Source organism: Pseudophryne corroboree, chromosome 3, assembly GCF_028390025.1.
Source record: "Pseudophryne corroboree isolate aPseCor3 chromosome 3, aPseCor3.hap2, whole genome shotgun sequence".
Classification (NCBI taxonomy): domain Eukaryota; kingdom Metazoa; phylum Chordata; class Amphibia; order Anura; family Myobatrachidae; genus Pseudophryne; species Pseudophryne corroboree.
Genome location: NC_086446.1, coordinates 716064215 through 716085048, shown reverse-complemented (window position 1 = coordinate 716085048; position 20834 = coordinate 716064215). Strand labels below are relative to the sequence as shown.

Here is a 20834-nt window from a genome sequence, read left to right as displayed (position 1 = left end):
TATCTTATACCCATAATAGAATTATTACAAATATTCATATTTGAGAAAGGGGCCAAAAACACTAAAAGCTTAGAGAAATAATATTTTTTAGGGACTAATGTAATATCCTGTTTGTTGTGGCAAGCGCTGAGACTTATGTTATTACGAGCAAATATTAAAGCGGTAATCTTTAAATAAAAAATATATATAAATAAAACCAGTTTGGCCTAAAAAAAAAAAAAAAAAGCCACTTCAAACGTTTTTCTAAATCACCAAAATCTTGACACTTGACACAACTTGCACATTTGGCCTGTAATGTGTAAAAATATCAGGAGGTCAGTACTGGAGATATCGGATATAAGACTGTGAAATAAATACATTTACTAAGCAACTTGAATTTTAGGTTTAGGGGGGAATTTAGTTAACAGTGTTAAATTACCGTGGTGAAAAAGGGAGGTAGCCTTGGGATTTAATGCCCTTGGCTATTCAATTGCACTCCCTTTTTTCACCAGAGACTGTTTAACGCCTGTTAAATTAACGGGACAACACACAGAATCCGTGAATTTCAAGGATTCATGTGTTAACATTGTTGTGGCAGCCGTTAAACCACTGTTTATCAGGGATTTTTTTCGCCCCTGAATTCAGGGGCATAAAACCCCCCCCCCCCCCCCCCCCCCCACCCACACGGGTTGCTGGCGGGGGCTAACTGAATAACTCCGGGATATAAATTAGCCTGCGGTAGATTATCGCGGCTGTGTGAACTTTACCCTTATACCCCTACACATAGAAAAGGGTCCCTTTTCTGTGTAAAACGGTCAACCCAGGTTGAAATTCCTGGGACTTTGACCCAGGCATTACTAGGGTCAGAGATCCGGGAATTTCTACCCGGGTTGACCCTTTCACACAGACAAAATACCCATGTTGATCCGCAAATTACCGGGTAGAAATTCTTGTCCCGGTAATTTGCTTCTCTGTGTGAAAGGGCAGTCAGGCAGAGACTGGCAAAACGACCAGACACTGAAATGCCGGGTAATTGCCAGGATTTCTGTCTGAAAAGGGTATTAGTGGTTTGTTTCAAAATTCCAGCAGTATTCCATTGCCATATATTTATATGATGTCATGCTCCTGGGGAGTACAGAAGGTTCTTCTCTTTTTTTATATACAGAAAGAAAAAAAAACCAAAAAAAAACACAGAAATACATTTATTTCAGAAACAGGATGAAAAGAAACCATCAGAAGTACACCGGCAGTCCAAGGCGACTCACATACATTCAAATATTACATATAAAACAAGTTTTTTCCCCAGATGCTCATTAGTTGCCGGAATTCAAAGCCATCTAAACACTTGGAGGGGTATACAATTAGAAGCTAATTGATTCTCTGGGGCTATTCAATTAGCCTCAACACCCAGCACTTATCGTTGATTATGCTTCCAGTAAAGTGATTCTCATCCATAGTCCTGATCTTGGTTCTAAAAAGACATTTTCCACCAACTTGTAGAATGAAGTACGCCGGCAGTTACAGAGTTACCAGGTCACGCTGGCCCAGTCTAGCAAATATTACCAGAGATAATAGTTTGTGCATTAGAAAATAAGATGTTCACATCAAGAGCAATTCCTCCTCTGGAACACTAGAGCCGTGACACTGCGACCCGAGTGTCCTCCAAAACTGAAGGTCGGAGTGAGCAGTTCGTCTGTCATTTCAAACTCTGCAATAGAAATACAGTAAAATGAACACATACAAAACACACAACCCAAAGGCCTGTACATCCGGCAAATGAGCCTAAAGTGCAGAAACAGATCACTTAGCGGTCTGAAGAACCAAGATGCCAGTCTGCCTAATCTAATTCGGTATCCGGCTGTTAGGTCGACAGTAAGTAGGTCGACCACTATTGGTCGACAGCAAGTAGGTCAACAGGGACTCTAGGTCAACAAGAAAAAAGGTCGACATGAGTTTTTCACTTTTTTTTCTTCTTCATTTTTTGAACTTGTTCATACTTTACGATCCACGTGGACTACAATTGGGAACGGAAACTTTGCCCGAAGCATGGCGAGTGAAGCGAGCCATGCGAGGGGACGCGGTGCACAAATTGGGGTTCCCGGTCACCGTACGAAGAAAACGACACAAAAAAAACGTATAAACACTCATGTCGACCTTTTTTCATGTCGACCTAGAGTCCCTGTCGACCTAGAACCCACGTCGACCTACTTACTGTCGACCTAACTCTATTTTATCTACCACACCCATCTAATTCATAGCATAGATTTCTATTTTTTGTTTTAAGTAACTCCATTCATTTTCCTAACATTAAAGCAAGACTCGTGTGTCTACAGGTCATGCAGAAAAATCACATGCTCTCCCTACACAGTGCATCTATATATACCTTCACCCATCACTGTTTATACCTAATACCGGCCAACAGCTATTTGTTAAGGTGGGTACACACTTAGCGATTAATTAAACAAAGTCGCTAATTTTGACCCTTCCTGAACGACGTTGTTTACTTTATCGCTAAGTGTGTATGCCGCTGCCGACGTGCGATGCGTGGCTCCGAGGGACGTTAACAACCCTTGATGTCGGTCGTGCATGCAGCTCATTTTGGACTCATCGTCCAAAACTGCATGCGCTGGCCGGCGGCGGCATGACGTCACTGCGCCATAGGATTAGTGATATCGCACAGTGTGTAGGCCTGCCGTCGGGCGGCCCAGGAAGGGAAACACCATGCGACGTTGCTCACCGAGCACATCGCCTAGTGTGTACCCACCTTAGCTAACGGTGCTGTAAGCCGATGTATACTGTCTGGACACGATGCCTTATTTACCTTATATTCTGAGCTCTCTCTAGTGTAGGTGATCGGTGATCCCTTTTGCTTCCTTATTAGTAAATACATTAACAGTTTAGTGTTTTGTCTCCAACATATCTACCAACTTCAGTTTTCAGACTTTAGTTTAATTACAGTTTTTTCATTCGTAGTAAAATACAGTAACATAATAACATAGTATCTAGGTTGAAAAAAGACAATTTGTCCATCGAGTTCAACCTATTGGTGGTCTATGCAGTTTTCTTTTAGGACTAATTTTGCCTCATGCTGATGTCAGCCATTTGTTTTAATGACAGCCATTGTGTTTTAATAACTATAGTGCGTGACTAAGCACCATAACCCTGAATATCTTTATCCATTAGGAATTTATCTAACCCATTCTTAAAGGTGTTGACTGAGTCCGCCGTTACTACTTCCTCAGGCAGGGAATTCCAAACACTTATTGTCCTTACTGTGAAAAAATAAGATTTTACTTACCGATAAATCTATTTCTCATAGTCCGTAGTGGATGCTGGGGACTCCGTCAGGACCATGGGGATTAGCGGCTCCGCAGGAGACAGGGCACAAAAAGTAAGCTTTTAGGATCACATGGTGTGTACTGGCTCCTCCCCCTATGACCCTCCTCCAAGCCTCAGTTAGGTACTGTGCCCGGACGAGCGTACACAATAAGGAAGGATCTTGAATCCCGGGTAAGACTCATACCAGCCACACCAATCACACCGTACAACTTGTGATTTGAACCCAGTTAACAGTATGATAACAACGAAGGAGCCTCTGAAAAGATGGCCCACAACAATAAAAACCCGATTTTTGTAACAATAATTATGTACAAGTAATGCAGACAATCCGCACTTGGGATGGGCGCCCAGCATCCACTACGGACTATGAGAAATAGATTTATCGGTAAGTAAAATCTTATTTTCTCTAACGTCCTAGTGGATGCTGGGGACTCCGTCAGGACCATGGGGATTATACCAAAGCTCCCAAACGGGCGGGAGAGTGCGGATGACTCTGCAGCACCGAATGAGAGAACTCCAGGTCCTCCTCAGCCAGGGTATCAAATTTGTAGAATTTTACAAACGTGTTCCCCCCTGACCACGTAGCTGCTCGGCAAAGTTGTAAAGCCGAGACCCCTCGGGCAGCCGCCCAAGATGAGCCCACCTTCCTTGTGGAATGGGCATTTACAGATTTTGGCTGTGGCAGGCCTGCCACAGAATGTGCAAGCTGAATTGTACTACAAATCCAACGAGCAATAGTCTGCTTAGAAGCAGGAGCACCCAGCTTTTTGGGTGCATACAATATAAACAGCAAGTCAGACTTTCTGACTCCAGCCGTCCTGGAATTATATATATATATATATATATATATATATATATATATATATATATATATATATTTTCAGGGCCCTGACAACGTCTAGCAACTTGGAGTCCTCCAAGTCCCTAGTAGCCGCAGGCACCACAATAGGTTGTTTCAGGTGAAACGCTGACACCACCTTAGGAAGAAACTGGGGACGAGTCCGCAGTTCTGCCCTGTCCGAATGGAAAATCAAATATGGGCTTTTGTAAGACAAAGCCGCCAATTCTAACACTCGCCTGGCCGAGGCCAGGGCCAACAGCATGGTCACTTTCCATGTGAGATATTTCAAATCCACAGATTTGAGCGGTTCAAACCAATATGATTTGAGGAATCCCAACACTACTTTGAGATCCCACGGTGCCACTGGAGGCACAAAAGGGGCTGTATATGCAATACTCCCTTGACAAATGTCTGGACTTCAGGAACTGAAGCCAATTCTTTCTGGAAGAAAATCTACAGGGCCGAAACTTGAACCTTAATGGACCCCAATTTGAGGCTCATAGACACTCCTGTTTGCAGGAAGTGCAGAAATCGACCTAGTTGAAATTTCTTCGTGGGGCCTTCCTGGCCTCACCCACGCAACATATTTTCACCACATGTGGTGATAACGTTGTGCGGTCACCTCCTTCCTGGCTTTGACCAGGGTAGGTATGACCTCTTCCGGAATGCCTTTTCCCTTAGGATCCGGCGTTCAACCGCCATGCCGTCAAACGCAGCCGTGGTAAGTCTTGGAACAGACATGGTACTTGCTGAAGCAAGTCCCTTCTTAGCTCCCGAGGCCATTAGTCCTCTGTGAGCATCTCTTGAAATTCCGGGTACCAAGTCCCTCTTGGCCAATCCGGAGCCACGAGTATAGTTCTTACTCCTCTACGTCTTATAATTCTCAATACCTTGGTTATGAGAAGCAGAGGAGGGAACACATACACCGACTGTTACACCCGCGGTGTTACCAGGACATCCACAGCTATCGCCTGAAGGTCTCGTGACCTGGCGCAATACCTGTCCCGTTTTTTGTTCGGGCGGGATGCCATCATGTCCACCTTTGGTCTTTCCCAACGGTTCACAATCATGCGGAAAACTTCCCGATGAAGTTCCCACTCTCCCGGGTGGAGGTCGTGCCTGCTGAGGAAGTCTGCTTCCCAGTCGTCCACTCCCGGAATGAACACTGCTGACAGTGCTATCACATGATTTTCCGCCTAGCGAAAAATCCTTGCAGTTTTGCCACTGCCCTCCTGCTTCTTGTGCCGCCCTTTCTGTTTACGTGGGCGACTGCCGTGATGTTATCCCACGATCAATACCGGCTGACCTTGAAGCAGAGGTCTTGCTAAGTTTAGAGCATTATAAATTTGCTCTTAGCTCCAGTATATTTATGTGGAGAGAATTCTCCAGACTTGATCACACTCCCTGGAAATTTTTTCCCTGTGTGACTGCTCTCCAGCCTCTCAGGCTGGCCTCCGTGGTCACCAGCACCCAATCCTGAATGCCGAATCTGCGGCCCTCTAGAAGATGAGCACTCTGTAATCACCACAGGAGAGACACCCTTGTCCTTGGATATAGGGTTATCCGCTGATGCATCTGAAGATGCGATCCGGACCATTTGTCCAGCAGATCCCACTGAAGAGTTCTTGCGTGAAATCTGCCGAATGGAATCGCTTCGTAATAAGCCACCATTTTTACCAGGACTCTTGTGCAATGATGCACTGACACTTTTCCTGGTTTTAGGAGGATCCCGATTAGCTCGGATAACTCCCTGGCTTTCTCCTCTGGGAGAAACACCTTTTTCTGGACTGTGTCCAGAATCATCCCTAGGACCAGCAGACGTGTCGTCGGAACAACTGCGGTTTTGGAATATTTAGAATCCACCCGTGTTGTCGTAGAACTACTTGAGATAGTGCTACTCCGACCTCCAACTGTTCTCTGGACCTTGTTCTTATCAGGAAGTCGTCCATTTTCTTTGAAGACGAATCCTCAATTCGGTCATTACCTTGGTAAGGACCCGGGGTGCCTTGGACAATCCAACGGCATCGTCTGAAACTGATAGTGACAGTTCTGTACCACGAACCTGAGGTACCCTCGGTGAGAAAGGCAAATTTTTGGGACATGGAGGTAAGCATCCCTGATGTCCCGGGACACCATATAGTCCCCTTCTTCCCGGTTCGCTATCACTGCTCTGAGTGACTCCATCTGGATTTGAACTTTTGTAAGTGTTCAAATATTTCAGATTTAGAATAGGTCTCACCTAGCCTTCTGGCTTCAGTACCACCATATAGTGTGGAATAATACCCCTTTCCTTGTTGTAGGAGGGGTACTTTGATTATCACCTGCTGGGAATACAGCTTGTGAATTGTTTTCAATACTGCCTCCCTGTCGGAGGGAGACATTGGTACAGCAGACTACAGGAACCTGCGAGGGGGAAACGTCTCGACATTCCAATCTGTACCCCTTGGATACTACTTGTAGGATCCAGGGGTCCTGTACGGTCCCAGCGTCATGCTGAGAACTTGGTAGAAGCGTTGGAGGGCTTCTGTTCCTGGGAATGGGCTGCCTGCTGCAGTCTTCTTCCCTTTCCTCTATCCCTGGGCAGATATGACTCTTATAGGGACGAAAGGACTGAGGCTGAAAAGACGGTGTCTTTTTCTGCAGAGATGTGACTTAGGGTAAAAAACGGTGGATTTTCCAGCAGTTGCCGTGACCACCAGGTCCCATGGACCGACCCCAAATAACTCCTCCCCTTTATACGGCAATACATCTTTGTGCCGTTTGGAATCTGCATCACCTGACCACTGTCGTGTCCATAAACATCTTCTTGCAGATATGGACATCGCATTTACTCTTGATGCCAGAGTGCAAATATCCCTCTGCGCATCTCGCATATATAGAAATGCATCCTTTAAATGCTCTATAGTCAATAAAATACTGTCCCTGTCAAGGGTATCAATATTTTTAGTCAGGGAATCCGACCAAGCCACCTCAGCTCTGCACATCCAGGCTGAGGCGATCGCTGGTCGCAGTATAACACCAGCATGTGTGTGTATACTTTTTAGGATATTTTCCAGCCTCCTATCAGCTGGCTCCTTAAGTACGGCCCTATCTGTAGATGGTACCGCCACTTGTTCTGATAAGCATGTGAGCGCCTTATCCACCCTAAGGGGTGTTTCCCAACGCGCCCTAACTTCTGGCGGGAAAGGGTATACCGCCAATAATTTTCTATCGGGGGAAACCCACGCATCATCACACACTTCATTTAATTTATCTGATTCAGGAAAAACTACAGGTAGTTTTTTCACATCCCACATAATACCCTTTTTTGTGGTACTTGTAGTATCAGAAATATGTAACACCTCCTTCATTGCCCTTAACGTGTGGCCCTAAAGGAAAATACGTTTGTTTCTTCACCGTCGACACTGAAATCAGTGTCCGTGTCTGGGTCTGTGTCGACCGACTGAGGTAAATGGGCGTTTTACAGCCCCTGACAGTGTTTGAGACGCCTGGGCAGGTACTAATTTGTTCGCCGGCCGTCTCATGTCGTCAACCGGCTTGCAGCGTGTTGACATTATCACGTAATTCCATAAATAAGCCATCCATTCCGGTGTCGACTCCCTAGAGAGTGACATCACCATTACAGGCAATTTGCTCCGCCTCCTCACCAACATTTTCCTCATACATGTCGACACACACGTACCGACATACAGCACACACATAGGGAATGCTCTGATAGAGGACAGGACCCACTAGCCCTTTGGGGAGACAGAGGGAGAGTTTGCCAGCACACACCAAAACGCTATAATTATATAGGGACAACCTTTATATAAGTGTTCCTCCCTTATAGCATTTAATATATATTCATATCGCCAAATCAGTGCCCCCCCTCTCTGTTTTAACCCTGTTTCTGTAGTGCAGTGCAGGGGAGAGCATGGGAGCCTTCCCACCAGCATTTCTGTGAGGGAAAATGGCGCTGTGTGCTGAGGAGAATAGGCCCCGCCCCCTTTTCGGCGGGCTTCTTCTCCGGAGTTTGTGATATCTGGCAGGGGTTAAATACATCCATATAGCCTCAAGGGCTATATGTGATGTATTTTTCGCCATACAGGTATTATACATTGCTGCCCAGGGCGCCCCCCCCCCCCGCACCCTGCACCCTCCGTAACCGCTGTGTGAAGTGTGCTGACAACAATGGCGCACAGCTGCAGTGCTGTGCGCTACCTGATGAAGACTGAAAGTCTTCTGCCGCCTGGTTCCGGACCTCTTCAATCTTCAGCATCTGCAAGGGGGGTCGGCGGCGCGGCTCCGGGACGAACCCCAGGGCGAGACCTGTGTTCCGACTCCCTCTGGAGCTAATGGTGTCCAGTAGCCTAAGAAGCCAATCCATCCTGCACGCAGGTGAGTTCACTTCTCTCCCCTAAGTCCCTCGATGCAGTGAGCCTGTTGCCAGCAGGACTCACTGAAAATAAAGAACCTAAAAACTTTTTCTAAGCAACTCTTTAAGAGAGCCACCTAGATTGCACCCTGCTCGGACGGGCACAAAAACCTAACTGAGGCTTGGAGGAGGGTCATAGGGGGAGGAGCCAGTACACACCATGTGATCCTAAAAGCTTAATTTTTGTGCCCTGTCTCCTGCGGAGCCGCTAATCCCCATGGTCCTGACGGAGTCCCCAGCATCCACTAGGACGTTAGAGAAAAACCTTTTTGCCACATTGTGCGGAATCTCCACTCCTCTAACTTAAGTGAGTGGCCACGTGTCCTCTGAGCTGATCTTATCAAAAACAGGTCCCGCGCAAGCTCTGTGTATTGTCCCCTTATATATTTGTAGATGTTGATCATGTCCCCTTAATCTCCTCTTTTCCAGTGTAAACATGCCTAGCCTTGCAAGCCTTTCCTCGTATTCCAGCGTCTCCATTCCCTTAAATAGTTTGGTCGCCCGCCTCTGAACCTTTTCAATCTCCAGGATATCCTTTTTGTAGCATGGTGCCCAAAATTGTACACAGTATTCTAGATGTGGCCTCACTAGTGATTTATATAAACGGTAGTATAACTCTCGTCCCTTGCATCAATTCCCCGTTTTATGCATGCTAATATCTTATTAGCCTTCTTTGCTGAAATCCTACTTTGGTTACTGCTACTTAGTTTGCTATCTATGTGAACACCCAAGTCTTTTTCCAGTACAGAATTCCCTAATATTACCCCATTTAGTATGTAGGTGTTGTTTTTGTTCTTGCTACCACAATGCATTACCTTACACTTGTCTGTATTGAATCTCATTCTCCATTTAGCTGCCCATGCGTCTAGTTTCACTAAGTCGTTCTGAAGAGACTCGGCATCCCCCACCGTATTTATAACCTTACACAATTTTCTATCGTCTGCAAAGATTGACACCATGCTCTCTAGACCTACTGTTAGGTCGTTAATGAAAATGTTAAACAATAGTGGTCCAAGTACAGACCCTTGTGGCACATCACTTAGTACTTCAGTCCAATTTGAAAATGATCCATTAACCACAACAGGCTGCTCCCTATTATCTAACCAATTTATGTCCCAAGTGCATATTGTGCTCCCTAGCCCTATTTCTTGTAGCTTATAGATAAGTCACATGTGCGGTACTGTGACGAAAGCTTTGGCAAAGTCTAAAAAGATTATATCCACCTCATTACCCTCATCAAGGTTCGCACTTACTGTTTCATAAAAGCCAATTACGTTGGTTTGACATGATCTATCCTTAACAAATCCATGTTTGTTCCTTTTAATGACCTTATTGGCATCAAGGAACTTCTGAATACTATCCCTTAAAATACCTTACAATCTTTTCCGCACTATAGATATAAGACTAACTGGTCTATGATTACCCGGTTCGGCTTTACTTCCCTTTCTGAATATTTGCACCACCTCCGCTATATGCCAGTCCTTGGGAACCATACCTGATATAACTGACTCATTGGGGTAAATTTACTAAGGTGGGAGTTTTTAAGAAACTGGTGATGTTGCCCATAGCAACCAATCAGATTCTACTTAACATTTGTCTAGCTGCTTCTAGAAGATAATAGATACAATCTGATTGGTTGCTATGGGCAACATCACCAGTTCTAAAAATCTCCTACCTTAGTAAATTTACCCCTTTGAATATCAAAAATAGTGGTCTTGCTAGTTCAGAATGAAGCTCCATAAGAACCCTTGGGTGAATTCCATTGGGACCAGGTGACTTACTAATCTTTAAAATTTTTAATCGGTCACAGACTATTTCCTCACTTAAATAAGCATTTATTAGTGGGACATTATTTTTGTTGAGATTGTGTGTTAGACCCTGCATTTGGTCTTCTCTGGTAAATACCATTGAAAAAAACTCAGTTTGTCTGCTATGTCATTATCATTTTTGATTAAGACTCTCAACTTGTCTTTTAAAGGGCCTTTACTCTCCTTCTTTAATCTCTTGCTGTTGATGTATTTAAAAATGTTTTTGGGATTTGCTTTGCTTTCCTTTGCTACTAGTTTTTCAGTTTCTACTTTAGCCGCTCTAATTTCTTTTTTGCATATTTTGTTACAATCCTTATAATGCTGAAATGACTCCGCATTCCCTTCAGGATTTGTATTTTTTGAATGCTCGACTTTTTTTGCCCAAAATAATTTAATAGTGGGGGTAATTCCAAGTTGATCGCAGCAGGAAATTTTTTAGCAGTTGGGCAAAACCATGGCCCTCATTTCGAGTTGTTCGCTCGCAAGTGAATTTTAGCAGATTTGCTCATGCTAAGCCGCCGCCTACTGGGAGTGAATCTTAGCATCTTAAATTTGCGAACGATGTATTCGCAATATTGCGATTACACACCTCGTAGCAGTTTCTGAGTAGCTCCAGACTTACTCGGCATCTGCGATCATTTCTGTGCTTGTCGTTCCTGGTTTGACGTCACAAACACACCCAGCGTTCGCCCAGACACTCCTCCGTTTCTCCGGCCACTCCTGCGTTTTTTCCGGAAACGGTAGCGTTTTTTCCCACACGCCCATAAAACGGCCTGTTTCCGCCCAGTAACACCCATTTCCTGTCAATCACATTACGATCGCCAGAACGATGAAAAAGCCGTGAGTAAAATTCCTAACTGCATAGCAAATTTACTTGGCGCAGTCGCAGTGCGAACATTGCGCATGCGCATTAAGCGGAAATTCGCTGCGATGCGAAGATTTTGACCGAACAACTCGGAATGAGGGCCCATGTGCACTGCAGGGGAGGCAGATTTAACATGTGCAGAGAGTTCGATTTGGGTGGGGTGTGTTCAATCTGCAATCTAATTTGCAGTGTAAAAATAAAGCAGCCAGTATTTACCCTGCACAGAAACAAAATAACCCACCCAAATCTAACTCTCTCTGCACATGTTATATCTGCCTCCCCTGCAGTGCACATGGTTTTGCCCAACTGCTAACAAACATCCTGCTGCGATCAACTTGGAATTACCCCCAGTGTTCAGCTTTATTAAAGAGTGAACCATCCCACATTTTAGGGTGTGCCACCGCAAGGATCCCATCATGAGGTGGAGTGGATCTGGCTAACCAGACAGTGTAGTGAGTTTGTCTAAAAATAAGTTAATAACATTTCTATAAAAAATAGGATTTTAATACCTACCGGTAGATCCTTTTCTCTTAGTCCGTAGAGGATGCTGGGGAGACTTCAAGAACCATGGGGTATAGACGGGATCCGCAGGAGACATGGGCACTTTAAGACTTTGAAGGGGTGTGAACTGGCTCCTCCCTCTATGCCCCTCCTCCAGACTCCAGTTATAGGAACTGTAACAACACAGCCGACGCGTTGTGTCGCCCAGTCGTAAAATACACGCGGTTACTTTCCTAGCCCTGGTCCTACCCATGGACTCCACTAATTGCCGATATGTTATTAATTATATGATAGGCAATAATAAGAATTTACTTACCGATAATTCTATTTCTCATAGTCCGTAGTGGATGCTGGGGACTCCGTAAGGAGCATGTGGAATAGCGGCTCCGCAGGAGACTGGGCACATCTAAAGAAAGCTTTAGGACTAACTGGTGTGCACTGGCTCCTCCCCCTATGACCCTCCTCCAAGCCTCAGTTAGGATACTGTGCCCGGACGAGCGTACACAATAAGGAAGGATTTTGAATCCCGGGTAAGACTCATACCAGCCACACCAATCACACCGTATAACTTGTGATCTGAACCCAGTTAACAGTATGATAACAGAGGAGCCTCTGAAAAGATGGCTCCCAACAATAATAACTCGATTTTTGTAACAATAACTATGTACAAGTATTGCAGACAATCCGCACTTGGGATGGGCGCCCAGCATCCACTACGGACTATGAGAAATAGAATTATCGGTAAGTAAATTCTTATTTTCTCTAACGTCCTAAGTGGATGCTGGGGACTCCGTAAGGACCATGGGGATTATACCAAAGCTCCCAAACGGGCGGGAGAGTGCGGATGACTCTGCAGCACCGAATGAGAGAACTCCAGGTCCTCCTCAGCCAGGGTATCAAATTTGTAGAATTTAGCAAACGTGTTTGCCCCTGACCAAGTAGCTGCTCGGCAAAGTTGTAAAGCCGAGACCCCTCGGGCAGCCGCCCAAGATGAGCCCACTTTCCTTGTGGAACGGGCTTTTACAGATTTTAGCTGTGGCAGGCCTGCCACAGAATGTGCAAGCTGAATTGTACTACAAATCCAACGAGCAATAGTCTGCTTAGAAGCAGGAGCACCCAGCTTGTTGGGTGCATACAGGATAAACAGCGAGTCAGATTTCCTGACCCCAGCCGTCCTGGAAATATTTTCAGGGCCCTGACAACATCCAGCAACTTGGATTCCTCCAAGTCCCTAGTAGCCGCAGGCACCACAATAGGTTGGTTCAGGTGAAAACGCTGGAACCACCTTAGGGAGAAACTGAGGACGAGTCCTCAATTCCGCCCTGTCCGAATGGAAAATCAGATAAGGGCTTTTACAGGATAAAGCCGCCAATTCTGACACGCGCCTGGCCCAGGCCAGGGCCAACAGCATGACCACTTTCCATGTGAGATATTTTAACTCCACAGATTTAAGTGGTTCAAACCAATGTGACTTTTGGAACCCAAACTACATTGAGATCCCAAATTGCCACTGGAGGCACAAAAGGAGGCTGTATATGCAGTACCCCTTTTACAAACGTCTAAACTTCAGGGACTGAAGCTAGTTCTTTTTTGGAAGAAAATTGACAGGGCCGAAATCTGAACCTTAATGGACCCCAATTTCAGGCCCATAGACACTCCTGTTTGCAGGACATGTAGGAATCGACCCAGTTGAATTTCCTCCGTCGGGCCTTACTGGCCTCGCACTACGCAACATATTTTCGCCAATTGCGGTGATAATGTTTTTGCGGTTACATCCTTCCTGGCTTTAGATCAGGATATGGATGACTTCATCCGGAATGCCTTTTTTCCTTCAGGATCCGGTGTTCAACCGGCATGCCGTCAAACGCAGCCGCGGTAAGTCTTGGAACAGACAGGGTCCTTGCTGGAGCAGGTCCCTTCTTAGAGGTAGAGGCCACGGATCCTCCGTGAGCATCTCTTGAAGTTCCGGTTACCAAGTCCTTCTTGGCCAATCCGGAGCCACGAATATAGTGCTTTCTCCTCTCCATCTTATCAATCTCAGTACCTTGGGTATGAGAGGCAGAGGAGGGAACACATACACTGACTGGTACACCCACGGTGTTACCAGAGCGTCTACAACTATTGCCTGAGGGTCTCTTGACCTGGCGCAATACCTGTCGAGTTTTTTAATCATGTGGACGACTTCTGGGTGAAGTCCCCACTCTCCCGGGTGGAGGTCGTGCTGAGGAAGTCTGCTTCCCAGTTGTCCACTCCCGGAATGAATACTGTTGACAGTGCTATCACATGATTTTCCGCCCAGCGAAGAATCCCTGCAGCTTCTGCCATTGCCCTCCTGCTTCTTGTGCCACCCTGTCTGTTTACGTGGGTGACTGCCATGATGTTGTCCGACTGGATCAACACCGGCTGACCTAGAAGCAGAGGTCTTGCTAAGCTTAGAGCATTGTAAATGGCCCTTAGCTTCAGGATATTTATGTGAAGTGATGTATCCAGGCTTGACCCTAAGCCCTGGATATTCCTTCCCTGTGTGACTGCTCCCCAGCCTCGCAGGCTGGCATCCGTGGTCACCAGGACCCAGTCCTGAATGCAGAATCTGCGGCCCTCTAGAAGATGAGCACTCTGCAACCACCACAGGATGGATACCCTTGTCCTTGGTGACAGGGTTATCCGCTGATGCATCTGAAAATGCGACCCGGGCCATTTGTCCAGTAGGTTCCACTGGAAAGTTCTTGCGTGGAATCTAACGAATGGGATTGCTTCGTAGGAAGCCACCATTTTTATTTTTTATTTATTTTTTTTAGAACCCTTGTGCATTGATGCACTGAGAGTTGGTTCGGTTTTAGGAGGTTCCTGACTAGCTCGGATAACTCCCTGGCTTTCTCTTCCGGGAGAAACACCTTTTTTCTGGACTGTGTCCAGGAACATCCCTAGGAAACAGAAGACAAGTCGTCGGAACCAGCTGCGATTTTGGAATATTGAGAATCCAATCGTGCTGCCGCAACACTACCTGAGATAGTGCTACACCGACTTCCAACTGTTCCCTGGATCTTACCCTTATCAGGGAATCGTCCAAGTAAGGGATAACTAAAATTCCCTTCCTTCGAAGGGATATCATTTCGGCCATTACCTTGGTAAAGACCCGGGGTGCCGTGGACCATCCCTACGGCAGCGTCTGAACTGATAGTGACAGTTCTGTACCATAACCTGTGGTACCCTTGGTGAGAAGGGTAAATTTTGACATGAAGGTAAGCATCCTTGATGTCCCGAGACATCATGTAGTCCCCTTCTTCCAGGTTCGCAATCACTGCTCTGAGTGACTCAATCTTGAATTTGAACCTCTGTATGTAAGTGTTCAAAGATTTTAGATTTTAGATTTAGATTTAGAATCGGTCTCACCGAGCCGTCTGGCTTCGGTACCACAATAGTGTGGAATAATACCCCATTCCCTGTTGCAGGAGGGGTACCTTGATTATCACCTGCTGGGAATACAGCTTGTGAATGGCTTCCAAAACTGTCTCCCTGTCAGAAGGAGACATCGGTAAAGCCGACTTTAGGAAACGGCGAGGGGGAGACGTCTCGAATTCCAATATGTACCCTTGAGATATTACCTGAAGGATCCAGGGGTCTACTTGCGAGTGAGCTCACTGCGCACTGAAATTCATTGAGAACGGGCCCCCACCGTGCCTGAGCTGGTAAGGCCCTAGCGTCATATTGAGGGCTTGGCAGAGGCGGGAAAGGGTTTCTGTTCCTGGGAACTGGCTAATCTCTTCAGCCTTTTTCCTCTCCCTCTGTCACGAGCAGAAAAGAGGAACCTTTTGTCCGCTTGCCAACAAAGGACTGCGCCTGATAATACGGCGTCTTATTTTGAGAGGCGACCTGGGGTACAAACGTGGATTTCCCAGTTGTTGCCGTGGCCACCAGGTCTAAAAGACCGACCCCAAATGTCCCTTTTCAAAGGCAATACTTCCAAATGCCGTTTGGAATCCGCATCACCTGACCATTTTACTGGTAGAATTTGACAACGCACTTATACTTGATGCCAGTCGGCAAATATTCCGCTGTGTATCATGCATATATAGAAATGCATCTTTTAAATGCTCTATAGGCAATAATATACTATCCTTATCTAGGATATCAATATTTCCAGTCAGGGAATCCGACCATGCCAACCCAGCACTGCACCTCCAGGCTGAGGCGATTGCTGGTCGCAGTATAACACCAGTATGTGTGTTTTTGGATACCCTCCTGCTTTCTATCAGCAGGATCCTTAAGGGCGGCCATCTCATGAGAGGGTAGAGCCCTTGTTCTTACAAGCGTGTGAGCGCCTTATCCCCCCTAGGGGGTGTTTCCCAACGCACCCTAACCTCTGGCGGGAAAGGGTATACACCAATACTTTTTAAGAAATTATCAATTGTTATCGGGGGGAAACCCACGCATCATCACACACCTCATTTTATTTCTCAGATTCAGGAAAACTACAGGTAGTTTTTCCCTCACCGAACATAATACCCCTTTTTGGTGGTACTCGTATTATCAGAAATGTATAAAACATTTTCCATTGTCTCAATCATGTAACGTGTGGCCCTACTGGAAATCACGGTTGTCTCTTCACCGTCGACACAGGAGTCAGTATCCGTGTCGGCGTCTGTATCTGCCATCTGAGGTAACGGGCGCTTTAGAGCCCCTGACGGCCTATGAGACGTCTGGACAGGCACAAGCTGAGTAGCCGGCTGTCTCATGTCAACCACTGTTTTTTTATACAGAGCTGACACTGTCACGTAATTTTCAACAGTACATCCACTCAGGTGTCGACCCCCTAGGTGGTGACATCACTGTTACAGACACTCTGCTCCGTCTCCACATCATTTTTCTCCTCATACATGTCGACACAAACGTACCGACACACAGCACACACACAGGGAATGCTCTGATAGAGGACAGGACCCCACTAGCCCTTTGGGGAGACAGAGGGAGAGTATGCCAGCACACACCAGAGCGCTATATATATATACAGGGATAACCTTATATAAGTGTTTTTCCCCTTATAGCTGCTGTATGTTTTAATACTGTGCCTAATTAGTGCCCCCCTCTCTTTTTTTAACCCTTTCTGTAGTGTAGTGACTGCAGGGAAGAGCCAGGGAGCTTCCCTCCAACTGAGCTGTGAGGGAAAATGGCGCCAGTGTGCTGAGGAGATAGGCTCCGCCCCCTTTTCGGCGGCCTTATCTCCCGTTTTTCTGTATATTCTGGCAGGGGTTAAATGCATCCATATAGCCCAGGAGCTATATGTAATGTATTTTTTGCCATGTAAGGTATTTTTATCATGTTTTATTGCGTCTCAGGGCGCCCCCCCCCAGCGCCCTGCACCCTCAGTGACCGGAGTATGAAGTGTGCTGAGAGCAATGGCGCACAGCTGCAGTGCTGTGCGCTACCTTATTGAAGACAGGAACGTCTTTACCCGCCAATTTTTCCGGACCTCTTCGCTCTTCTGGCTCTGTAAGGGGGCCGGCGGCGCGGCTCCGGGACCCATCCAGGCTGGGCCTGTGATCGTCCCTCTGGAGCTAATGTCCAGTAGCCAAGAAGCCCAATCCACTCTGCACTCAGGTGAGTTCGCTTCTTCTCCCCTTAGTCCCTCGATGCAGTGAGCCTGTTGCCAGCAGGTCTCACTGAAAATAACAAACCTAAACTAAAACTTTCACTAAGAAGCTCAGGAGAGCCCCTAGTGTGCACCCTTCTCGTCGGGCACAGAAATCTAACTGAGGCTTGGAGGAGGGTCATAGGGGGAGGAGCCAGTGCACACCAGTTAGTCCTAAAGCTTTCTTTAGATGTGCCCAGTCTCCTGCGGAGCCGCTATTCCCCATGGTCCTTACGGAGTCCCCAGCATCCACTTAGGACGTTAGAGAAATTGTATTGTGTTATTGTACAGTTATATTTATCTGTTATATTGGAAACATGTATTTTATTTGGTTATACTGTGTTCAATGTGTGTAAATATTAACAGGAATAAGTCTATGCCAGAGTGTTATTTAACATGGTAAACAATTCATTGTAATGTAAGTCCCCTAGCTGTACAATCAGATGTGATTAGGATGAGTAGGTTCAGTAGTAAACAGGTTATGTATGGAGCCTGCAGGTAATCTGATCACATACACCCTATTGTGTGCAGGAGCCCAGACACCTCGTCTCCTCTGTGACCTCCTGACGGACCAGCTTGTGTGATGAATAGACAGGGGAGGATATAAATAAGATTTTACTTACCGATAAATCTATTTCTCATAGTCCGTAGTGGATGCTGGGGACTCCGTCAGGACCATGGGGATTAGCGGCTCCGCAGGAGACAGGGCACAAAAAGTAAGCTTTTAGGATCACATGGTGTGTACTGGCTCCTCCCCCTATGACCCCCCTCCAAGCCTCAGTTAGGTACTGTGCCCGGACGAGCGTACACAATAAGGAAGGATCTTGAATCCCGGGTAAGACTCATACCAGCCACACCAATCACACCGTACAACCTGTGATTTGAACCCAGTTAACAGTATGATAACAACGAAGGAGCCTCTGAAAAGATGGCCCACAACAATAATAACCCGATTTTTGTAACAATAATTATGTACAAGTAATGCAGACAATCCGCACTTGGGATGGGCGCCCAGCATCCACTACGGACTATGAGAAATAGATTTATCGGTAAGTAAAATCTTATTTTCTCTAACGTCCTAGTGGATGCTGGGGACTCCGTCAGGACCATGGGGATTATACCAAAGCTCCCAAACGGGCGGGAGAGTGCGGATGACTCTGCAGCACCGAATGAGAGAACTCCAGGTCCTCCTCAGCCAGGGTATCAAATTTGTAGAATTTTACAAACGTGTTCCCGCCTGACCACGTAGCTGCTCGGCAAAGTTGTAAAGCCGAGACCCCTCGGGCAGCCGCCCAAGATGATCCCACCTTCCTTGTGGAATGGGCATTTACAGATTTTGGCTGTGGCAGGCCTGCCACAGAATGTGCAAGTTGAATTGTACTACAAATCCAACGAGCAATAGTCTGCTTAGAAGCAGGAGCACCCAGCTTTTTGGGTGCATACAATATAAACAGCAAGTCAGACTTTCTGACTCCAGCCGTCCTGGAATTTATTTATATATATATATATATATATATATATATATATATATATATATATATATATATATATATATATATATATATATGTATATATATATATATATATATATATATATATATATATATATATATATATATATATATATATATATATATATATTTTCAGGGCCCTGACAACGTCTAGCAACTTGGAGTCCTCCAAGTCCCTAGTAGCCGCAGGCACCACAATAGGTTGTTTCAGGTGAAACGCTGACACCACCTTAGGAAGAAACTGGGGACGAGTCCCAGTTCTGCCCCGTCCGAATGGAAAATCAAATATGGGCTTTTGTAAGACAAAGCCGCCAATTCTGACAATCGCCTGGCCGAGGCCAGGGCCAACAGCATGGTCACTTTCCATGTGAGATATTTCAAATCCACAGATTTGAGCGGTTCAAACCAATATGATTTGAGGAATCCCAACACTACTTTGAGATCCCACGGTGCCACTGGAGGCACAAAAGGGGCTGTATATGCAATACTCCCTTGACAAATGTCTGGACTTCAGGAACTGAAGCCAATTCTTTCTGGAAGAAAATCTACAGGGCCGAAACTTGAACCTTAATGGACCCCAATTTGAGGCTCATAGACACTCCTGTTTTCAGGAAGTGCAGAAATCGACCTAGTTGAAATTTCTTCGTGGGGCCTTCCTGGCCTCACCCACGCAACATATTTTCACCAAATGTGGTGATAACGTTGTGCGGTCACCTCCTTCCTGGCTTTGACCAGGGTAGGTATGACCTCTTCCGGAATGCCTTTTCCCTTAGAATCCGGCGTTCAACCGCCATGCCGTCAAACGCAGCCGCGGTAAGTCTTGGAACAGACATGGTACTTGCTGAAGCAAGTCCCTTCTTAGCTCCTGAGGCCATTAGTCCTCTATGAGCATCTCTTGAAGTTCCGGGTACCAAGTCCCTCTTGGCCAATCCGGAGCCACGAGTATAGTTCTTACTCCTCTACGTCTTATAATTCTCAATACCTTGGTTATGAGAAGCAGAGGAGGGAACACATACACCGACTGTTACACCCACGGTGTTACCAGGACATCCACAGCTATCGCCTGAAGGTCTCGTGACCTGGCGCAATACCTGTCCCGTTTTTTGTTCGGGCGGGACGCCATCATGTCCACCTTTGGTCTTTCCCAACGGTTCACAATCATGCGGAAAACTTCCCTATGAAGTTCCCACTCTCCCGGGTGGAGGTCGTGCCTGCTGAGGAAGTCTGCTCACCAGTCGTCCACTCACGGAATGAACACTGCTGACAGTGCTATCACATGATTTTCCGCCTAGCGAAAAATCCTTGCAGTTTTGCCACTGCCCTCCTGCTTCTTGTGCCGCCCTTTCTGTTTACGTGGGCGACTGCCGTGATGTTATCCCACTGGATCAATACCGGCTGACCTTGAAGCAGAGGTCTTGCTAAGTTTAGAGCATTATAAATTTGCTCTTAGCTCCAGTATATTTATGTGGAGAGAATTCTCCAGACTTGATCACACTCCCTGGAAATTTTTTCCCTGTGTGACTGCTCCCCAGCCTCTCAGGCTGGCCTCCGTGGTCACCAGCATCCAATCCTGAATGCCGAATCTACGGCCCTCTAGAAGATGAGCACTCTGTAATCACCACAGGAGAGACACCCTTGTCCTTGGATATAGGGTTATCCGCTGATGCATCTGAAGATGCGATCCGGACCATTTGTCCAGCAGATCCCACTGAAGAGTTCTTGCGTGAAATCTGCCGAATGGAATCGCTTCGTAATAAGCCACCATTTTTACCAGGACTCTTGTGCAATGATGCACTGACACTTTTCCTGGTTTTAGGAGGATCCCGATTAGCTCGGATAACTCCCTGGCTTTCTCCTCTGGGAGAAACACCTTTTTCTGGACTGTGTCCAGAATCATCCCTAGGACCAGCAGACGTGTCGTCGGAACAACTGCGGTTTTGGAATATT

The 20834-nt window shown here is 46.2% G+C and overlaps 1 protein-coding gene across 5 annotated transcripts in view; it reads right to left on the bottom strand.

Moving 5' to 3' along the window:
* Positions 1 to 1166: 1166 nt before the first annotated feature.
* EEF1AKMT2 (EEF1A lysine methyltransferase 2) overlaps positions 1167 to 20834 on the bottom strand; it is a 161689-nt gene continuing 142021 nt past the window's right edge. For all 5 annotated transcript variants that reach the window (XM_063962148.1, XM_063962152.1, XM_063962153.1 and 2 more), the window contains one exon: positions 1167 to 1687. In XM_063962148.1, coding sequence (XP_063818218.1) covers positions 1584 to 1687 — 104 coding nt within the window. In that variant the 3' untranslated portion in view covers positions 1167 to 1583. The remainder of the gene's footprint in view (positions 1688 to 20834) is intronic.